This window comes from Lagenorhynchus albirostris, chromosome X, assembly GCF_949774975.1.
Source record: "Lagenorhynchus albirostris chromosome X, mLagAlb1.1, whole genome shotgun sequence".
Taxonomy (NCBI): Eukaryota; Metazoa; Chordata; class Mammalia; order Artiodactyla; family Delphinidae; genus Lagenorhynchus; species Lagenorhynchus albirostris.
Window position 1 is genome coordinate 100160709 of NC_083116.1, and position 18781 is coordinate 100179489.

An 18781-nucleotide genomic window follows, 5' to 3' on the forward strand; every position below is an offset into this window, starting at 1 on the left:
TTTTTAAAAAATCCTATTTAAGAATTTTTCACAACTTGTCAAGATAAATTCAAAGCAGAATGCTATTTTTTGCTACTTCAACATTTCATGAGGATTAAAAATTTCAATAACATGTACAAATACTCATGATATATTATTTTTAACACAGAAAAAATTAAGAATATAAAAACCTGAAGGAAAGAAGAAAATACATAAAATGAAAACCTCAAAATACAGTTTTCATATCATGGAGGCTACAATTTTAAACTAAAAAGTTATTGGAAATGGTTGGCAACTGATACATGTTGTTATATTTGATACCAAGTGGATTAATAGTGTTTTTAACTCTGCTTCTCTCTTACTAACTTGTGGAGAGGTTTCTGGGCCTCACCATTAACAATATAATGAATTTAATTGAAGGTTGATTACAGAATGAAAAAATACGTAAAGAAATGGTCATGCAATTTTCACTGACAAGAGAACAAATATTATGAAGGCTATGACTGACCTAAAATTTAAAGCCTATAAGGTTTTATTTACAAACTTAAGATTTGTTTTCAGCTCATTGCTATATATTGAAATTACTGACTGTCAATGGGAAGACAGTAGATTATGCTCATCATTCTACCACACCCAAACTATATGATACACAAGAGATTTTTGTGTTCAAAGAAAATGGAATAGCAGCTATTACCCATTAAAATTTCCAAGACAGTAGGGGTCATTTTGTAATGTATAAAAATATTGAATCCCTATGTTGTACACCAAACAAACAAACTCATAGAAAAAGAGATCAGATTTGTGTTTACAAGAGTCAGAGGGTGGCGGGAGGGGCAAAAGGATGTAAGTGGTCAAAAGGTACAAAATTCCAGGTATAAGGTAAATAAGCACTAGGGATGTAATGTACTACCTGACAAAGATAATTAACACTACTGTATGTTTTATAGAAAAGTTGTTAAGAAAGTAAATCCTAAGAGTTCTCATCACAATGAAAAAAATTTTCTTCTTTTACTTTTTTTTTTTAAGGAATATGAATATTTATTAAATCTCCAGATTGGCAAGGGTCTCCATGTTTAACAGGAAAAGCCAGGGAAAAAATCACGTAGGAAAAGAGCAATTTGTTTGATTACTTATAAAAGCGAAACCTAAAATTTAAAGGCAAATTCACACAACTAGAAATATAAATGCCCAACAATCGTACAGAGAGAACAATGATCAAGGTCATTAATAAGCAAAGAAGTAAAAGCTCATACAGGATTCCACTTTCACACATACTCTGTATGTTTGTTTGCTTTATTTTCAGTTATACAAATCTTCTTTTTCTTTTATTTTGCATCTATCTGAGATGATGGATGTTCACTAAACTTTCATAATGTATGTAAGTCAAACCATTATCCAGTACACCTTAAACTTATACAGTGCTGTATGTCAATTATATCTCAATAAAACTGGAAGAAAAAAGATTCAAAAAGACATCCTAAATACTTTACACAAAAGAGAACGGACTACTATCAGCCAATTGTTGTTTATTATAAATATAACCTGATTTTTGGAACCTGCTGTAAGAAGTAAGCAAATTTATGTACCTCGAGGATGTAAATATTTCTTACAAAAACCCTATTTAAAGAGATTCTAACCATTCATTCATCTCTAGGGAAGGTGTGGAAATTGAGTTGAATGTAACCAAAGCTGAGATACAGATGGAAAATCAGAGAAGACTTAGTGTCTTGAAAGCTTCATTGCCACATCTGATGATCTAAGGATTAAGTATAGTATTTCTCAAAAGTTTAGCAAACACAGCAAATGTAGTCAAAAATATTAGGAAACTACATATTGGTGTGGATAGCCATTTTAGTGTACTTCTGAAAGTATTCAGAAAGCATGTTCTTCAAGAAGTGCACAAAGGTTTATTTGATGGGATTATTTAAAACAACCCATACCATCTCCAACGACTAAATCTTCATGTCTGAAAGTTATAGAGCTAACAAGTTTTTATCTTAGGTAATTACTATAAGAAAGGTGGGAAAACTTAGTAATTTGGCAACATCACTGTCATTGGTAGCCTATTTGGGCAAAGTTACTTGAAAATGACTCCCCTTCTCCACCAACTTCTGTTGAAAGTGAACATTTAATTAGTACAGCACATCTGCCTGTATTCGCAAAGAGAGCAATCTAGTGGTGCTAAGTCTTGCTCCTTATTAGTAAGGAAGCCAATGTTTCCCTTTTTGAGGTGCCACCTCATGGTCCCAATTTCTCCTGGACCCGTTCAAAAATTTTTTTTCTCCTGTGTCCTGATAAAGAGATAACTATTGTACTCAAGCAAAATTTGCCGCCTCAAAATGTCTCTTTGGCATGTGGATTATTTCAAACTGAAACCAATCAAAGCCCAAAAGACTCAGGAAGGAACTCTGACCTTCCCCCTAACTGCCTAAAAGAATGTAGTGAGAGGGCGTATTCCAGGAAGGGAGCTATCACCATAGACTAGCGTGAACTAGGTGTGTAGACAGGAGGAACCTAGCAAGGTCTGTTTGTTAAAATTTCTCTCTGTGCCCCATTGTCTCTGCATGGCCCAGCAAATACTTATTTACCAAACATTTGCTTTTCTATCTTCATGTGAATGTCCTTCCTCCTCTGAGAAGTTCCAAAACATTAACCCTAACATCCTCTTTTGCCTATAGCTAAAGATGTAAGTGGTCTCATAATTAAAGTTATGTCATTTAAAAATAATCTTTAATAAAGATTTTATTCTGCAGTGATAACAGGGTCACGGAAATAGGACATTTTCACTGAGTGAAATGATCCTATCATCATCCCACTAAATAATTTTCTAGGTAGAAGAGAAAGCTTTTGCAAGTGGCACTTGAGTGCATTTTAATAGTTTAACCATCCATTTTCTATGCCTCAATGGAGATTTACCCAGAGATTAGGTGAGCAAATAATTGATTTACAGACAGAAATAATTTATTTTCTGTTGGAGCAAAAGTTGAAGATTCTGAATAATCATTCTATGAAGAAATTCATCTGCATATTTAAAAATGAAAATAACCATTATTTATCATAAGTTTAAATATTTGATTTAAATAAATGAGTACTAACGATAATTGCAAGTTAATTAAATCAAATTAAAATGCAATTAACAACAATTAATATTGTCCTCATATTTTATTTAAATGAAGACTCAATATTTGACTTTATCAAATAATTCTGGACATGGATTTAGTAATACTTTAATAATTCACATAAGACAATCCTATTCTTTGTCAGTATTATTTAAAACCCCAAATCTATGCCAGTTGCTTGAAATATATTTCAGAGTGAAAGGCCTGCTATAGAAACCAGGAAGAATCAATACTGAAAGAGTCCAGAGAGCACAGTCCTGCTTTTATCAGATGTGTGAGGAAAGCATGTAGGCTAAGGCTAATTTTGCTCTAGTAATTCTTGAGACATGCAGGTAAAATGCTTATCGGGGCAGCCACTATGATACCACTGAACTAAAAGATGTTTTCTATAAGCATTTAAGGTACATTTTACTGGATTTAAAATAAAATTGCTGTAATTTGAATAATTTATCCCAAAATGCTCATTTAATATAGATATTTTTTTAGGAATAGCAATTTAGGTTTACAATAAATGCCCCAACTGTTTGCGAAAAGGAGTCTATGAACAATTAATGGGGTTCTTACCAGAGCAATACATTTCACTTCAATAGTGTTTAAGGGTGGTCCAGGAGCACTATGGATTTCAAGATAATACCAGATTTGTAAACTGCTAATAGCATCATCTGAAAAAAGAAAAAAAACATAGCACATCTTAATTTAGGTTTCAGAAAACCATATTTAACATAACAATTTGAGAAACATGAATTAGATATCATTTTCAAACTCTTTCTGATGGACTCATTTGTCAAGAGAGCTGTGAGGAAGGTGAAAAGCTGATTTCATCACAGTTTGTGAGCAATAAGAGAAGCCCCAGCCTGCATGGCCATAAGAATGGGCTGTGAAAGCTCCCTGCCTCATGCCTGCCCCATAACTCACTAAGTTCCCCACAAAAATAAGAGTGTTTTACTTTTAAGGATTAATATTTCAAAAGAAATAACTAATCCTTCCCCCTTAATTCCCAAAGTATTCACATATTATACGTAGAAATACCTAACTATGGTATTACAATATACAAGGCTACATTTCTAGTACCATAAAAATTTAGCCTAAGGAAAAAATCAGAAATAGTTTATGAAATTTCTGGTTTTTTGGGAGTGTGAAAGAGGATCCTAGCAATTTAGCCCAAAAAAAGCTGAAATGGAGTATGGACTGTTAAAAAAAAAAAAAGAAGGAGGAGGAAAAAAAGGAGAAGGTGGGGAGGGGGGAAAGAAAAAGAAGAAGAAAGAAAGAACAGGCCCAAGGTGGAGCCACTTGCCTCTGGGACAGTAAACCAAGACTTAACTGCAGTTTCAACCTCTCGCAGGAATGGACTTTTTGCAATTTCCTGGTCAGCTCTAGTGAGGTAAACTTGCCTGAAACAATCCTTTCTTTTGTCCTGCTAATAACCTCCTTGTCCATACCCCGCCCCTTCCACCAGGTTTCTATAAAACCTGGGAGTAGCTTTCTATTTGCTAGATGGGATGCCGCCTGATTAATGAATTGATGAATCAGGCCAATTAGATCTTCATATTTACTCAGCTGAATTTTGTTTTTTAACAGGACTAAGCGGTGAGAAAGTAATGTTTACATCTGGGTTTTCCAACTCTTTTTTTTTTTTTAAAAAACAGGCCTTTCTGCTGCCGGTGATGTCCAAAATCACACCCTTAAATCCTGAAACCAGAACCCTGGTCAACCATAAAAGCCCTGTGTAGCAGGGTTTGTACTGGCATCAAACCCACATGTTTTCTATTTGTTCTCATCTGCTCAGCTTCTCACTTTGATATTCTTTATTCTCCAATGTTGAGCTAGATTACAGTTTAAGATGACCTTCAGTTTCAGTTAATTGTTTGCGTATCATATCAGTATTGTCAAGTTTTAAAGATTCCAAGAACTGCAGTGTTTGATTAACTTACTTAGGTAAATCACTAAGCCTCTCTGGGCCTTAATTTCCTTATCTATGAAATAAGGGGCCCAGACCAGTGCAGTTCTCAGACTCTCTCTTCTGAAAAAGTGTTTTGTTTTGCACTGCATTGAAATGCATTGCATTGTATTATGTTGAATTGTTGAATTACATTGAATATATTGAATTGTATTGCATGGCTCAAATAATTGGCTCAGTAAGTCCAAAATCTGCAGGTTAGTCCAGCAGGTTGGAGACCCAGGGAAGAGTTGGAGTTCAAGTCCAAAGGCAGTCTACAGGTAGAATTCCTTTTTGCTCTGCAGATGTCAGTCTTTGTTCTATTAAGACCTTCAACTGGTTAGGTAAGACCCACGCACATTATGGAGGGCAACCTTCTTTGAACGTCTAAAGATTTAAATGTAATTCTCATACAAAATCACCTTTACAAAAACTTCCAGAATAATGTTTAACCTAATATCTGGGCACCATGACCCACCCAAGGTGACACATAAAATTAACAATCACGGGGACAAGAACACCTCCTATTTGTAATTGCTGTGTCTATCACATAAGGTAGTATTGTGATGAAGCTAATTTAATTCCTACAGAGCTAAAAACATACAATGAATATGAATTTATTGGTGAGAGTGGGATTAGTGATAATTTATTAATGAGATGAACAACAAAAATAATAATTATTAAACTTTGCTTAACTACAAGCTTTAAACATATTAAAACTTTTTTTCTAATTCTAAAATTAGGAGTATTCACTATAGCAATTTAAGAAATTACTGAAAAACTTTAAAAACTAAAAATTATTCACCATCTCATGACCAAGAGTACTTATTTTTTTGTATAAAATTTCAAGTGTAATATATCAATAAAGACATAGATATATAGACATATACATATATAAATACACTGGGATATACACATATATAATTAATAGATCCATATATATGTGTGCATTTGTATATACACATTTCTATCATTCAGAGAATATTCATTATTAAATTCAAGTTCATTACTAGTCATTAGGGAAATGCAAGTTAAAACCACAATGAGATATCATACTTGTTAGAATGGCCATGATCAAAGAGACAAGAGATAACAAACGCTGGCTTGGATGTGGAGAAAAGGGAACCCTTGTGCACTGTTGGTGGGACTGTAAATTCATATGGCCACTATACAAAACAGTCTGGAGGATCCTCATAAAATTAAAAATAGAACTACCATACGATCCAGCAATCTCACTTCTGGGAATATATCCAAAGGAAGTGAAAACACTAACTGGAAAAGATATCTGTATCTTCCTGTTCAAAGCAGCATTATTTACAATAGCCAAAACATGGGAACAACCTAAGTGTTATCAACGAATGAATGGATAAAGACGTTATAGTATATTCAATGGAATCTTATTCAGCCATTAAAAAACAAGGAAATCCTACCATGTGTGACAACGTGGATGGACTATGAAGGCATTATGCTAAGTGAAATAAGTCAGATAGAGAAGAAAAAATACTGTATGATCTCATTTATATGTATAGTCTAAAATAAACAAACAAAACAATAACAAAAAACCCAAACTCATAGAAAAAGAGATCAGACGTGTGGTTACCAGAGGCAGAGGGTAGGGGTAGGGGGAAATGAAGGAAGGTGGTCTAAAGGTATAAACTTGCAGTTATAAGATAAATAAGTACTAGGGATGTAATGTACAGCATGATGACTATAGTTAACACTGCTGTATGATACATAGGAAAGTTAAGAGAGTAAATTCTAAGAGTTCTCTTCATAAGTAGAAAATTGTTTTTTCTTTTTTCTTTCTTTTCTTCTTATTGTATCTATATGAGAAGATGGATGTTAGCGGAACCCATTATGGTAAGCATTTCACAATATGTATAAATCAAACCATCAAGCTGTACACCTTAAATTTATACAGTGATGTATGACAATTATTTTTCAATAAAAATGGAAAAAAAATTATGGGCAGGTAATACTTATTCAAAAACATTTTAAATCGAGACTTCCCTGGTGTCGCAGTGGTTTAGAATCCGCCTGCCAATGCAGGGGACACAGGTCGAGCTCTGGCCTGGGAAGATCCTACATGCTGCGGAGCAACTAAGCCCGTGCGCCACAACTACTGAGCCTGTGCTCTAGAGCCCGCGAGCCACAACTACTGAGCCCATGTGCCGCAGCTACTGAAGCCTGTGTGCCTAGAGCCCGTGCTCCGCAACAAGAGAAGCCACCACAATGAGAAGCCCGTGCACCACAACCAAGAGTAGCCCCGCCTCGCCGCAACTAGAGAAAGCCTGCGTGCAACAACAAAGACCCAACGCAGCCAAGAAAAAAAAATTAATCAAATTTAAAAATTAAGTTTCAATTATTCAACATAATAAATCATATAAAAAATTCTTATATTAAAATATTTGTGCATATCACTGATCATTTTATTTAAAAAAAATCTAAGCTGTGTGATGACAGGTTGCAAGATAGATTAAGAGCTAGGAAAAATGTATCTACAGGTATCCGCAGTTCTTCAGACAGGCCTTCCCATATTCCTACTCAAACAGAATTAACCCTTCCATTCCCTGTAATACTTTGGTCTTTTTCTTACTGATTGCTCAGTAGTACATTTCTTTTCAATTAGGGAAATTTCAGTTATGCAAAATGAGTAAGTTCTGTAGATCTAATGTACAGCAAGGTAATTATAGTTAATAGGGTGGTAGTGTATACTTGAAATTTGCTTAGAAGGTAGATCTTGTGTGTGTGTGTGTGTGTGTGTGTGTGTGTGTGTGTGTGTGTGTGTGTATGTGTCTATACAGGCTTATTAACTGTGACACATGTACCACTTTGCTGGGGGATATTAACGATGGGGGAGACAATCCATGTGTTAGGGCAGGATGTATATGGGAAAACTCTGAACCTTCCTCTCAGTTTTGCTGTGGACCTAAAACTGCTCTAAAAATTAAATATTTTTAAATATGCCATTGGGATTGTGATAGGTCATTACATTGAATATAGATCACTTTGGATAGCAGGGACATTTTAACAATATTCAGTTAGAAGGTAGATCGTTAAGTGTCTTTACCTTCTTCCATGAAAAAGTGGTAACTATGTGAGATGATAATATGTTAATTAGGTTGATTGTGGTGATTATTTCACAATGTATACGTATATCTAATCAAGCTGTCCACCTGAAATATGTACAATTTTTAATACTCAGTTGTACTTCAGTAACGCTGGGAGAGAAAGAAATGAAAACAACTAAATAAGAATTTTCTAATCTTCCAAATAGGGAAATATGAAAAATAATGGTAACACCCAGCTTTAATGAGGGTCAGGTTGAAAGAGATAATATTATACATTATAATGGAAATTTGAAGAGCGCTTTAACATGTTTAAAATGTTTAAGAATTGCTTATCCCCTTCGAGCCAATGATTTCATTCTAAGAAATTTGTTGGAATAAAATAATCGATGATATGCACAAACATTTTAATATAAGAATGTTTCTTATATGATTTATTATGTTGAATAATTGAAACTTAATTTTAAAAAATTTTAACAGCCCACACAGTCACAAGTAGATATAATTCCTAACATGACTCCCCCAACCTCCCCTGCAAAGAACACTTTAATCAGTAGTCTTTGAGAAGCACTTTCCCCTGCCTCTCGTGCCTTCCCCTTGTGTGCCCCTTAGATAAGATCCCCAAGATACAAACAAGATACAAAGAAAACTTGTTATTTTTTGGAATCAATTCTCACTTCCTGTCTTCTCTCTCAAGAGAGTCATCTAATGCTAGTCTCTGAAATGTTTTCCACCTTTCATGGTATTTCTCTCTCCCCATCACCACCCTAAAAGACATTCTCCTCTTCACTTCAAACCCAGTTAGCTGTTGCAGTGGCCTAGCTTTTGCTCCAACTGCTCTTCCCTTCCCAAAGTATTTTGAATAGTGCCTAAATATCACTCTTAATTCACGTATTCTGTGATGGTACATTTTATGTGTCAACTTGGCTGGACTATGGTGTCCAGTTGTTTGATTACACACCAATCTAAATGTTGCTGGGAAGGTATTTTTTTTAAAAAATATGTGAATACTTTAATTGGTAGACTTTGAGTAAAGCAGAATACTCTGCTTAATGTGAATGGGCCAACTCCAGTCAGTTGGAGGCCCTAAGAGCAAAGACTGAAGTGACCTGAAGGAGAAGCAATTCTTAGCCAAGTGTGAAACATGGAAACCCTGCTTGAGCTTGTAGCCTGCCCAGTCTGCCCTGGGGAATCTGGACTCATGACTGCAACAGCAACTCTTACCTAACTGTCTACCCTGCTCGCTTGCCCTACAGATTTTGGACTTGCCAGTCTCCATAGTTATGTTAGCCAATTCCTTAAAATGTCTCTCTATAGATATAGGTTATTGTATTATATTGTACTATATTATATTGTATTGCATTATATTGTGTTGTATTACATTATGTTATATTATGTTATATTATATTATATTATATTATAGTGGTATCTGTTTCTCTGAAGAATCCTGATTAAACAGAAATTCATTCAATAAAGATTTCTTCTTTGGTACACCTCTGTTTCTAGAACTTTGCCCCTGTTGACCCACTCTTCTCTATTGCCCTCTTCCATCCCTGCTACTCACCCGTAAGAGAACTCATTTACCCACTCTCTAAGAAATCTGCCCTATCTATTCCAACTCTCCATACTCTCATTTTCCTTTGAATTTCTACTGAAACGATATGATGTTTAACAACATTCAAATAAAACTTTATAATAAGGGAAAGGGAAATAATAGCATTTGCTTTCTTTTGCATATGAGGGAGATTGCTATCATCTCCTATATTTAGAAAAGGAGAACACATTACATTGTTAAAATAATATACTTATTAACATTTTATTAGAAATTGACTGAAATTTTTTGTTTAGTAACAGAAATATTTGTAAAGTTTTTCACTTATGAAAGATTAGGCAGCCTTCAAGCTGAAGTATTATAATCTACTAATTTTAATAGCAGTACAAATCCAGAAAGTAAACTAAATCAAGTTAATCCTGAAATAATACAATTCTTACAGATGATATATGAAATACACATTTGTATACGTATTATGAAAGTAAAGTATCTATTGATTTATAAGTAAATGATGAGGGTTTATAAAAATTGATCATGAAACTCTCCATAATAATAAATTTACCTGGTTTTTCCTCATCAAACTTGTCAGATGGTTCCAATAATGACTTCTCAAAGGAGGGTATTAGATCTCTATCTTTATCTTCATTTGAGTCTTCCTGAGAATCACCATTTTTCCTGCTTTTAACGGAAAACGAAATTGTACCTACAACACATAGGCGCAAGATGTCAGATTAACCAGTGTTTCGTTTTCTAAGCTAACAATTAAACAGAACAACTTAATGGAAAGTTCAAGGAAATATTTTTAAATGTCCATTAAAATGGTAATTTTTAAACTGCTTTCTCATAGTAATTAAGAAAATGCAGCAAATAATAGAACTGTAACAGCTTTCAGAAAACGTACTGGTCTTGGGTGAGTATTCTTACATATTTTCTTCTTAAGTCATTTTTAACACTCATTTATTACCTCATTAAAATACTTTGTTTAATACAATATTCTAAGCATGAACTTTCCTTTAAACATTTAATATGTAAAATGCTAAATTTTGTTACAAAAAACTGTTAGTGTCAAAAATTGGCACTCTTTATCTGGAATTTTTGTTATACTAAAATTGACTTATAAAAGATTGGTATTAACTCTTAAATTGAAGCTAACATACATATGGAAATAATTCAGAAATTGGCCCTGATATCTCAATAACAGCTTGCTATATTCACAGTCTTACTATCCATGTTTAGAGGATGGTTCAAATCTTCTTTCCCCTTCAATTTCCAATACTTCCTTCTCCCTCCTCATTCCTAGCTGATTATCTTGTTTCTATTTCACTAAGAAACTGGACACTTCCAAGAAAGAATTCCTTCACAGTCCCACCACCACATTGAACAATCCTTCCACAATGGTTACCTCATCCTCTGGCTTTCCTCTTGTAAGAATGATTGATACACTTTTACCTGGGACCAGCCCTTGGACCTGTGCACTGGATCCCATCTACTCTAGTCTACGCAAGGATCTGGCTACTGTAACATTCCCCACTCCCTTCTGCATCTTCAATTCTCCCTCTGAAACATGGTGTAATAACACCCAACTTCCAAAAAGCCTTCTCTCCATCGAATGTGTATGTGTAAATCTATGTATTTTTATATGTTTTTGTGTACACACACACACACACACGCACACACTGCGTAATACCATGTTAGGCTTAGTACCAACATCAGGATGAAATACCCAACATAAATCACAAAAATGATTCAAGGCATAAAATAAATACATTAAAAAAAACTCAAAGTGGTATCTTGGCACCAATCTAAGCAGGTTTAATCAATGACTTTCAAATTGTCAAAGAATAAAATATTGTCATGATATTTAAATTTTTAGAGATAATTAAAGATAAAGACAAATAGGAGATAAAGTTACAGTTCAGTTTTTTTTCGTTTTTAAAGATTTTTTTGATGTGGACCGTTCTTAAAGTCTTTATTGAATTTGTTACAATATTGCTTCTGTTTTATGTTTCGGTGTTTTGGCCACGAGGCATGTGGGATTTTAGCTTCCCGACCAGGAATTGAACCCTCACCCCCTGCATTGGAAGGCAAGGTCTTAACCACTGGACTGCCAGAGAAGTCCCACAGTTCAATGTTTAAAGCTAAAATAACACATACCAAAATTTAATAGAGATAACACATAGGAATATAGATTAAAAAATCTTATCCCCCCCAAAAAAGCCCAGGAATTAAAAGAAAAAAATGTATTGCTCTTTCAAATTGATAACTTTTAACACTTTTGATAACATTAATTTTTGATGAGACTGCTCAGTAACAACCCCCATCTCAGATACTGCTGGTAAGAGTAAAAATTGGTACTACATATTTTGGGGGGTAATTTTTCAACATCCACCAAGTTGTTGCACATCTCCTTTGACATGTCAGTTCTGTTTTTTTATGCTATAAATACCTTATATCTGAAATCTTACCCCATAGGTAAACTAGCAGAGTTATTTACAAAGATGCTGTTGCAATATTATCGGTAATTACAAAATAAAAAAAAAAAGAGGAACTTGATTTCCACCTATGCATGACTAGTTACATGAATTCAGATAAACATTTATTTGGATTATTGTTCATCTAGTCAAAAGAAAAACCTATGAAAACCGCACTGAAAATACATCCATGATAATTTGAGTGAAAGCAGCCACTTACAGAGTTTTATGTCTCATATGGCCCATTGTGTGTGGGGGGGACTGTGTGTGTGTGTATTTGTGTGTGTGTGTGTTTAAAAGATATATACAAATATGAGTTGGCATCTGGACAGAAATTTCTTTTCTCACAGTTCTGGAGGCTAGATGTTTGAAATCCAGGTGCCAGCAGAGTTGGTTCCTTCTGGAAATTCTGAGGGAGATCTGTTCCATGCCCCTCTCCTAGTTTCTGCTGTTTGCCAGCAATCCTTGGCATTCCTTGGCTTGTAGACGTATCACTCCAGTCTCTTCCTTCACCTTTGCATGGTGTTTTCTCCCATATCTATCCATGTCTATTTTCCTCTTCTTATAAGGACAACAGTCATATTGGTTCAGGGCCCACCCTAATTCAGCATGACCTCATCTTAATTTGATTATATCTGCAAAGACCCTATTCTAAATAGGATCACTTTAACAGATATCAGTGGTTAAGACACTAGGTCCCTGGGCAGGCAGAACTGCTCCCAGACTGCAGCTGTGAGGGGCTGGAGCCGGATTATAGGAATGCTTCCAGATGTACAGACAGAACATAGTCAGTGGGCCTACCTCTGGGGCATGGACAAGCTTGTCTCACGGTAGGAGTGTTCCCAGACCATGGCTGAGAGTAGCTGGAGCTACGTTACAGGGTCATTTCAGGATCTGCAGTTGGAACAAAGTTGGAGGGCCTGTCACAGGGGCGCAGACAGGTGTGTCTTCCACCTGGTCCCCAAATGGGTAGAAATCATGGCTAAGAGGGGCTGAAGCTGGGTCATGGGCCACTTCAGGGTCCACACATGGGACTGAATTCAGCAGATAGTGCTGATGGCAGGCCCAAAGTCAAATGGGACTGTAACAGTCCACCGGGCTGTTTCCTGGTTGTAGCCAGGACCACAGTTGGCAAGTCCGTCATCTGAGCATGAGCTCTGCCTTTTCAAAATGGCCCTCCTTGGTTTTGGACTCCACCAAGGTTTCATGGACTCCTACCTGGATCGCAAAGCTCCCACAATGGCACTTTTGTCCTTGGATGGCTTCCAAATGCCTGTGCTGAAGAGGGATACAATTGGTGGATCTTCTACTCTGCCATCTTGCTGATGTCACTACTATCTTATCATTTTCAATTCCTTTATTTTGAAATATGACAGTCACTTAAGTTACAGGTTAAATTTCAGGTCCTACTATAAACATGGCTTTCTTAGTTTACATAGGAGCTTGGTATATGCTCACAAACACATTGTGGAAAGACAGGGTATCTAGTGGAAAGAACACAGGCTTCTGACAGAATGAGGATTCAAATTCTTGTTCTCCTACGGCTAACTTAGCCTTGAACATGTTACTTATCTCATTTTTAAAATGGTGCTAGTAGTTTTGAGGATTAAATGACTGTAGTTCATGCTTATGTAGGACTTACTGTATGTCAGGCATTGTTCTAGGGATTTACAAAAATTGACAAATTTTTCCAAAACATACCTATGAAATTAGTCCTATTATTATCCTCATTCTAAAGAAACGCAACTGTGACACAAGAAAGTTCAGTAGCTTGCTCAAGGTCAATCAGCTTGTAATAATACAGCTGGAATTTGAACACGAGCATTGTGATTTAAAGTCCATACTCTTTGTTGAATTAATATATTTTATTTTTCAAACAGTTTTAGGTTTACAAAAAAATGAGTGTAAAGTACAGAGAGTTCCCATATACCTCCTTTAGTTTCCCCTATTATAAGCATCCTGCATTAGGTGGTACATTACTTATAAGTGATGAGTCAATAACAATACATCATTATTAACTTAAGTCCATAGCTTACATTCTGGTTCACTCTTTGTATTATGCATCCTATGGCTTTGACAAATGTAAAACTTCCTCTATCTACCATTACGGTATCAGGGAGAATAGTTTCATATCCCCCAAAATCCCCTGTACCCCACTCATTCATCCCTCCCTCCCAACCTCCCCAAAGGACTGGCAACCACTGATCTTTTTCAGAATGTTGTATAGATGGCCTTTTCGGATTGGCTTCTTTCACTAAGCAACATGCATTTAAGCTTCCTCCTGTCTTTTTGTCATTTATTTTTATCACTGAAAGATATCCAATTGTATGGATATACCACTATTTATCCATTCACCTACTGTAGGACATCATGGTTGCCTCCACATTTTGGCAATCATGAATAAAACTCTTATAAACATTCATGTGTAGATTTCTGTGTGGACATAAATTTTCAACTCATATGGGTAAATACCAAATGGGCTTGTGATTTCTGGATCATGTTATGAATATGTTTAGTTTTGTAACATACTGCCAAAATGTCTTCTAAAGCACCTGTACCATTGTACCATTTTGTATTCTCACCATTAATGAATGAGAGTTCCAATTTTTCTACATCTTTGTCAGTATTTGGTATTGTCAGGGCTTCTGAATTTAGCCATCCTAATACGTATGTAGTGTTATCTCATTGTTGTTTTAATTTGCAGTTCCCTAAAGATATATGATGTTGAACATCTTTTTGTATGCTTATTTGCTATCAGAATATTTTTTTTGTTGAGGTATCTCTCCAGATCTTTTGCCAATTTTTAAAGTTGAGTTATTTTACTGTTGTTGATCTTTAGTACTTTAAAATATATTTTGGATACCATTCATTTATTAGATATCCAAAAAGTTTACAAGAGACAAATAAGGATACTATATATTAATAAAAGATTCAATTAACTAAAAAATCAAAAAACAAACAAACAAACCTGAGCTTATATATAGATACAGAGAACAGACTGGTGGTTGCCAGAGGCAGGGGGTGGGGGTGCGATAAGTGAAATGGGTGAAGGGGGTCAAAAGGTACAAACTTCCAGTTAAAAAATAGGTCATGGGGATGTAATGTACAGTATGATGACTACAGTTAATAATACTGTATTGCATACTTGAAAGTTCCTAAGAGAATAGATCTTAAAAGTTCTCATTACAAGAAAAAAAATGTAATTATGTGTAGTGATGAATGTTAACTAGACTTATCGTGGTGATTTTACAATATAAACAATTATCAAATCAAAAAAAAGATTCAATTCAGCAAGAATATATAAAAATTATACACCTATACACACCTAAAAACAGAGGCCCAAAATATATGAAGCAAAAAACGACAAAACTGGAAGGAGAAATAGACAATCCTACAATAACAGCTGGAGACCTCAATACCCCACTTTCATTAATGGACAGAACAACCAGACAGAAGACAAATATGGAAATAGAGGAGGTGAACAATACTGTAACATGACTAGACCTAACTGACTTACAAAGAACATTCCACAAAACAACAGCAGAGTACACGTTCTTCTCAAATGACCAGAGAACAATGTCTAGGAGAGATCGCATGTGAGGCCACAAAGCAAATCTTAATAAATTTTAAAATACTGAAATTGTACAAAGCATTTTTTTCTCATTACAATGGAAAGAAATTATAAATCAATAACAGAAGAATGAAATTTATGAATTTGGAAATTAACATACTCTTAAACAACCAATATTTCAAAGAAGAAATCACAATGAAAATTAGAAAGTATCTTGAGACAACTGAAAATGAAAACACAGTATACAAAATTTAAGGGATGCAGTAAGAGCAGTGCTAAGAGGGCAATTTATAGCAATGAATGAATTTGTTAAAAGAAAAGAACAACCTCAAATCAACAACCTAAATGTACACTATACGAACTAGTAGAGTTCATAGAAGAGCAAATTAAACCCAAAACTAGCAGAAGGAAGGAAATAATAAAGATTAGCATGGAGGTAAATGATATAGAGAATAGAAAAACAATAGAGAAAACCAAAAAACCCAAAAGTTGGATCTTTAAAAAGATCAACATAAGTGGTAGACCATTAGCTAGAGTGACTAGGAAAAAAGGAGAGGAGACTCAAATTAAAGTAAGACATTATTATTGTTTTTACCAAAATAAAAAGCAGTATATATATGTAAAGAGAATATTATAAACAATTATGTGCCAAAAATTGGATAACTTAGACAAAATGGACAATTTCCTAAAAACACACAATATACTAAAACTGACTCACGAATAATAGAAAACTTCAATAGACATAAAATTAGTAAGAGGATTAAATCAGTAATCAAAACCCTCCCGACAAAGAAAAGCCCAGCACGAGATGGCTTCACTGTTTAATTCTACCAAATATTTAAAGAAGAATTTATAAGATTTTTTCTCAAACACTTGCAAATTATTGAAGAGGAGGGAAAACTTCCTAACTCATTCTAGGAGGCCAGCATTGCCATGATACAAAAGCCAGACAAAGACAGTGTAAGAAAACTAAAATCCAATATCCCTGGTGAACACTGATGCAAAATTTTTCAATAAAATACTAGAAAATTGGATTCAGCAGCATATCAAAAGCATTACATACCATAATCAAATGAGACTCATTTCACGAATGAATGAATGAATGAATGAAGGGTAAATTTCTGTACACTAGCAATGAACAATTAGAAAACTAAGGAAACAATTCAGTTAAATAAAACCATTATTTGGATAACCTTATATGCGTTAATACGTGTGCACTGAATAATAAGGAAACCTAATCAATATTTCAAATACTATGAAATATTCTCAAGAATTAAAAGTACACTTTCTCCATTCTTTCTCATTTCAGTTCATTTATATACCCCGCATATTTTTCTTCCTCCAACACACCCATTTAAACATTTTTGCATTTTTATTATCCCATAGCAAATAGAAATTGGACAATCACTTGTAAAACAACCCAAAAGCCCTATATAAGACCATATATTGTTTTATTTCCCCTTCATTAGGGGACCAAAAGGCAAGGTGGAAAAACAAAATTATGTACTGATAAAAAACAGAGATAAAGAAACCCAGTGCTGTGGCCACAATTGCCATAAATAGAGCTCTTGTCTCCCACTCTTTCTAAATGCTTAATTTTTAACGATAAAATGTACAGCAGTTTAGCACCCAATGGTAGTCCTAAAGGCTCCATTTTTCTGTGTGTGTGGAATTATACTGTTTGTTCTTTCTATAATACATTTTGGCATGAGTATATCAAGACACTAAAGACAACAGGAAAGGATTATAAAGGATTATTAAAATCTATAGGATTCAGATTTCTGTTGTAGAGAATGGTTGATTACATTTTAATTTTAACAAGAACCTATGCTTTCATTTCTGGGGCAAGCAAAGAGAGTCTAGATTGCAATTAAAACTGCATGCTTCTTCCTGATCCGTAGAAGAAAAAACTGATAAACTGCATTTCATTAAAATTAAAAACTTCTATAATTATTTCATAATGTATACGTATATCAAATCATCACATTGTGCATCTTAAATATATACAATTTTTGTCAATTATACCTCAATGAAGCTGGAAAAAATAAAAACTTCTGCTATTTAATAGACACTGTTAATCAAATTAAGAGGAAAACTACATATGGGAGAAAAACTTATAAAGCACATATCTGATAAAGGGAATATATCCAGAATATATTTTTAAAAACTTCTAAAATTTCAACAGTAAGAAAACAGACGACTCAATGCGGGGGCTGGGCAAAAGACATGAAAAAAAATTAAATTAAGAAGGCATATGGATGACAAACAAGCACAAGATGTTCAACGTTATTTATTATTCATTATGGAAATACAGATTAAAACCACACTATAATAGCACTACAACAAATTAAAATGGAAAAAATTGAAAGGACTAACCCTACTAAGTATGGTCAATGATGTAGAGAAAGTGGAACTTTCATACACTGCTGGTGGGAATGGAAAAAGGAACAATCTCTTTGAGAAACGGTCTAGCAGTTTCTTTAAACGTTATAAATTCAATAACCATGTTACCCAGCCATCCAACATATAAGTGATTTACCCAAGAGGAATGAAAGTATATGCCTATAGAAAGACGTATACATGAATGCTCCTATCAGCTTTATTTGTAATTACCAAAAAATGCCAAAACCCAAATGTCCATCAATAGGAAAATAGATGAACAAAGTGTGGTATATCCATTCCATGGAGTATGACTCAGCAATAAAAGGAATAAACTATTGATAGATACACTGTGTGGATGGATCTCAAAAACACTATGATGCACAAAAGAAAACAACCAAAAAAAGGGTGTACAATGTGTTATTATATAATATATATATACACAATATATATAGTGTGTATATATACACATATATACAATATATACAACACACATATACACAATACACAATATATTATTATATATATTATAATTATATTATATATTTATAAATATTCATATTTATATATAATTTTATATAAATATATTATTTATAAATATTTATTATATATTTAGTATAATATATAAAATATTACAAATTGTGTGTATATATAGTATATATATGTATATAGTTATATATATAGTGTACGTGTGTATATATCTGTG

General features: G+C 34.1%; 1 protein-coding gene across 1 annotated transcript in view; it reads right to left on the reverse strand.

Annotated features, from left to right (window-relative positions):
- Nucleotides 1-18781, reverse strand: part of CFAP47 (cilia and flagella associated protein 47) — a 509799-nt gene that overhangs the window by 113996 nt on the left and 377022 nt on the right. The window contains 3 exon segments of the mRNA XM_060137366.1: nucleotides 3663-3788; nucleotides 3862-3874; nucleotides 10261-10357. Coding sequence (XP_059993349.1) covers nucleotides 3663-3788; nucleotides 3862-3874; nucleotides 10261-10357 — 236 coding nt within the window.